The sequence below is a fragment of the Engraulis encrasicolus genome, chromosome 8 (genome assembly GCF_034702125.1).
Source record: "Engraulis encrasicolus isolate BLACKSEA-1 chromosome 8, IST_EnEncr_1.0, whole genome shotgun sequence".
NCBI classification, from domain to species: domain Eukaryota; kingdom Metazoa; phylum Chordata; class Actinopteri; order Clupeiformes; family Engraulidae; genus Engraulis; species Engraulis encrasicolus.
In genome coordinates, this window is record NC_085864.1 from 53,492,363 (window position 1) to 53,495,230 (window position 2,868).

At 40.4% G+C, this 2,868-nt stretch overlaps 1 protein-coding gene across 1 annotated transcript; it reads right to left on the reverse strand.

Moving 5' to 3' along the window:
- Positions 1 to 692: 692 nt before the first annotated feature.
- On the reverse strand, positions 693 to 2,593 carry LOC134453973 (uncharacterized). The gene is made up of 5 exons (XM_063204719.1): positions 2,440 to 2,593; positions 2,059 to 2,307; positions 1,801 to 1,972; positions 1,100 to 1,248; positions 693 to 1,014 (listed from the first exon to the last, which is right to left on the reverse strand). The coding sequence occupies exons 1-5, from the start codon at positions 2,591 to 2,593 to the stop codon at positions 836 to 838; spliced, it is 903 nt and encodes a 300-aa protein (XP_063060789.1). The 3' UTR covers positions 693 to 835.
- Between the last annotated feature and the right edge of the window lie 275 nt (positions 2,594 to 2,868).

Here is a 2,868-nt window from a genome sequence, read left to right on the forward strand (position 1 = left end):
CAGGGGGCATGTCTGATTAAACAAATATGTGCCTGCCTACGTTTTCCAGGTGCACCTGGAACTGAGAAGAAATGCCAACAGAAGAGGAACATGGTTAGCTTGTCAAGGTAAATTGCTGACAAAGGTTCACATTTTTTATTCCCATCTTGATATTCATACACATTAATGTTTAGTATGCTACAAGGGGATTTACTAACAATGACATGATTCTATTGAACAGTGTGTTTACATTTACATTTACCTATTCAGGTGATTACAAGAATGAAAGACACCCCCACTCCTGCATGTTCCATCGTCCAGGACTGGAGCCAGTCTGCCTACACATAGCCTATGCACTTCAGCATGCTCTAAATGCACATTGAACTGTGTATGGGTGTTCACAAGTTTCCATGTGCATAAGCCTACAGCAATAGGTGCATGTGTGAGGCAGCTAGAACAAAAAGCACCACTCTTATCAATAACAGTATTTTCAGTATGGTGTTCTATACTTATTTGCTGAAAGAAACAAGTGTTAATGAGTACACTCAATAAGACACAACACTGTGCTCTACTTTTTAGGGAAAAGTCAAATGGAAATTTTATTTGCATTTTTATATGCACACAATCTATATACATCAATTAAAAAAGTGGTCAAGCAATGGAAAAAAAACAAGTAATATACAAATAAATAACATTATAATCTCTTTCAGGCGTTGCAAGCATCTGGCATACAGATGTTTCGAATGTTCGTGCTGGGGCTACTTAGGAAGGAAAGTTCAGTGGTCATCACATCCATCCTGTGTTGTCCGAAGAATCCAACAAAAGTACCCAGAGACAGAGGGCCAATACCTTGACTTCAGGGCTGCCCTTTCTTGAACCTAGACTGGTATGCAGCCACAGCTTCAGCAACTGGAGGATGGTGGAACGCAGCAGACAGGTTGGCAGGAACAGGGATCTTTCTGAGCTCCTCCTGGTAAGGCTGGGGTCTTGGAATCACGTCCTCGAAGAGTAGAGAGATCAGCTCTTGGACATAACCTGGACAAGATTTTTAATCGTAAATATATGTCTTCTTGTTTTGTTACATTTGTTTTTCATATAATAAATTGGTTGGGATACATACCCTGTGTTGCTTGCGACTTCATTGGTTTTAATGTGTACCCCCCCTTTTTCGCCTTTGGGAAATGAATGCTGTACTTCAGGGTCCCAGCAGTTGTTTTTGCCTGGGTGCGATTTGAATTCTCGTTGAAATGGAGTGCAGCCAGATATTGTCTGAAAGAAGTCAAAGATTGTAATGAGAAGTCAATATTGCCACTATTGCTTAGGCACTGGCATGCCAAGAGCATAGCAGGATGATATCTAACTGTATGTAAAAAAAGAAATTGTCATTGGTAACAACAAAAGAAAAGTTTTGTTGTTGGGGACAATAACAGAGAAAACAACACATTTTCCCTTTTGGATGTTGCATTTTCAAATATACACTATAGAGCCAATACTTTTGAAGTTTGAACCTTGTAAACGTAAGTGGTGACTGCATAAAGGTAAACAGAACAGTCATAAACAGTTGTTTCAATACAAAGTGTAAAAATGTAATTGTAAATGGAGACAGTAATTATTTCAGCTGAAAAGTAATTGGATGCAAGTGTTACACATATGTGGGGGACTGCCCCCACCTCCCATTTCCATGTGCTAATTGTCAGTGGCTTAACAGGGGCGCACACAGCCACTGAATCACCTGGAACTTAGCATGTGAATTGTGATAGGGGGGTCTTAGACTCCAGAGGGTTAAACATGGTGTTAAATACATATACAGATCAAACATACCTGCACAGCATCCCAATGAAAGGGAAGACAACATTTTTGGGCGTGAAGCGCAAGATGACGCTGTGAAATGCCTCAAGCGTAGATGTCTGGTACCGCGAGCTTAGTCTCTCCACGTCACCGAGAACCCTCTTGTTGACAAGTACCTTCTCCATTTTGAGGAGGGCCTTGGAACCTTAGAAGATGATTCAAAAGGTAAATGGCTGTGCAGTGTCATTACATTGTCACAATACATAGGGAGTGCAATATGACATTACTAACCTGGTTTAAGCCACTTTTTCTTTGCGTTGCTCTTGCGTTCAGCATGCAGACATTTAGGGAATTCAGGGTTGTCATGGACATGTTGATCTTGCATGTGGTTAAATAGAGATGTCCACTTTGCAACCTTCTCAGAGCCTGAAGTTGAGGATGTTGCGCACCAGTAGACATGGTTGCTGATTCCTCGTTGCCACTTTTGGATCACCTCGCAGTCTTTCTCCTTGGCCACCTTGCTAACTTTCTTGGATAGACCTGATAGTTAAAAAATATATTCAAATAAGAAAAGAAAAGAAAAGTTATTTGTATCCAGACATTCAGTCGATATATAAGCATATAATGTGGCAAGTACTGTTATTGTTCCATTTTAGTCAGCACAAGACATACCTTTTTCCAAATGCCAGACATCAAAGTAGTGTGTTATTTTCTTTTCCCGCAAGAACTTCTGAATCTGTGGGTGGCGGTCGGTGACGATGTAATCAACAGTCATGCCCTTGGAGTCCAACAACTGCAAGCCTCTTATAAGTCCTTCTTTCTCCATGTTGTGACTCCCGCCAACCTCATTGCTCTGTAAACAAAATGCAAAAGACATACAACTTTTACTTCACTACCAGAAATTGTGTGTGACTGTTTTGTGTACAGTTATGGGTAAATGAGAATACTCTTTCAAGATGTCACATTGCATAAAACTGATAACTCTCACCTGAACCAACTGAAGAGCAATGATTTTGTTTTTTTCCATATTCATCAAACTGTATGTCCCGTATTTTGCGCAGTGTCCTTTTAAGTTGACATGGTGGAGAAATGACAAAGTCA

What these genes read in the sequence shown, in the direction of transcription:
- LOC134453973 (XM_063204719.1), bottom strand. Translation starts at nt 2,593, where the DNA reads ATGGAGAAAGAAGGACTTATAAGAGGCTTGCAGTTGTTGGACTCCAAG. An exon ending in TGTCTGGCATTTGGAAAAAG is followed by an intron (nt 2,308 to 2,439) that starts GTATGTCTTGTG and finishes TTTAACTATCAG; the next exon opens with GTCTATCCAAGAAAGTTAGC. An exon ending in GAAAAAGTGGCTTAAACCAG is followed by an intron (nt 1,973 to 2,058) that starts GTTAGTAATGTC and finishes TCATCTTCTAAG; the next exon opens with GTTCCAAGGCCCTCCTCAAA.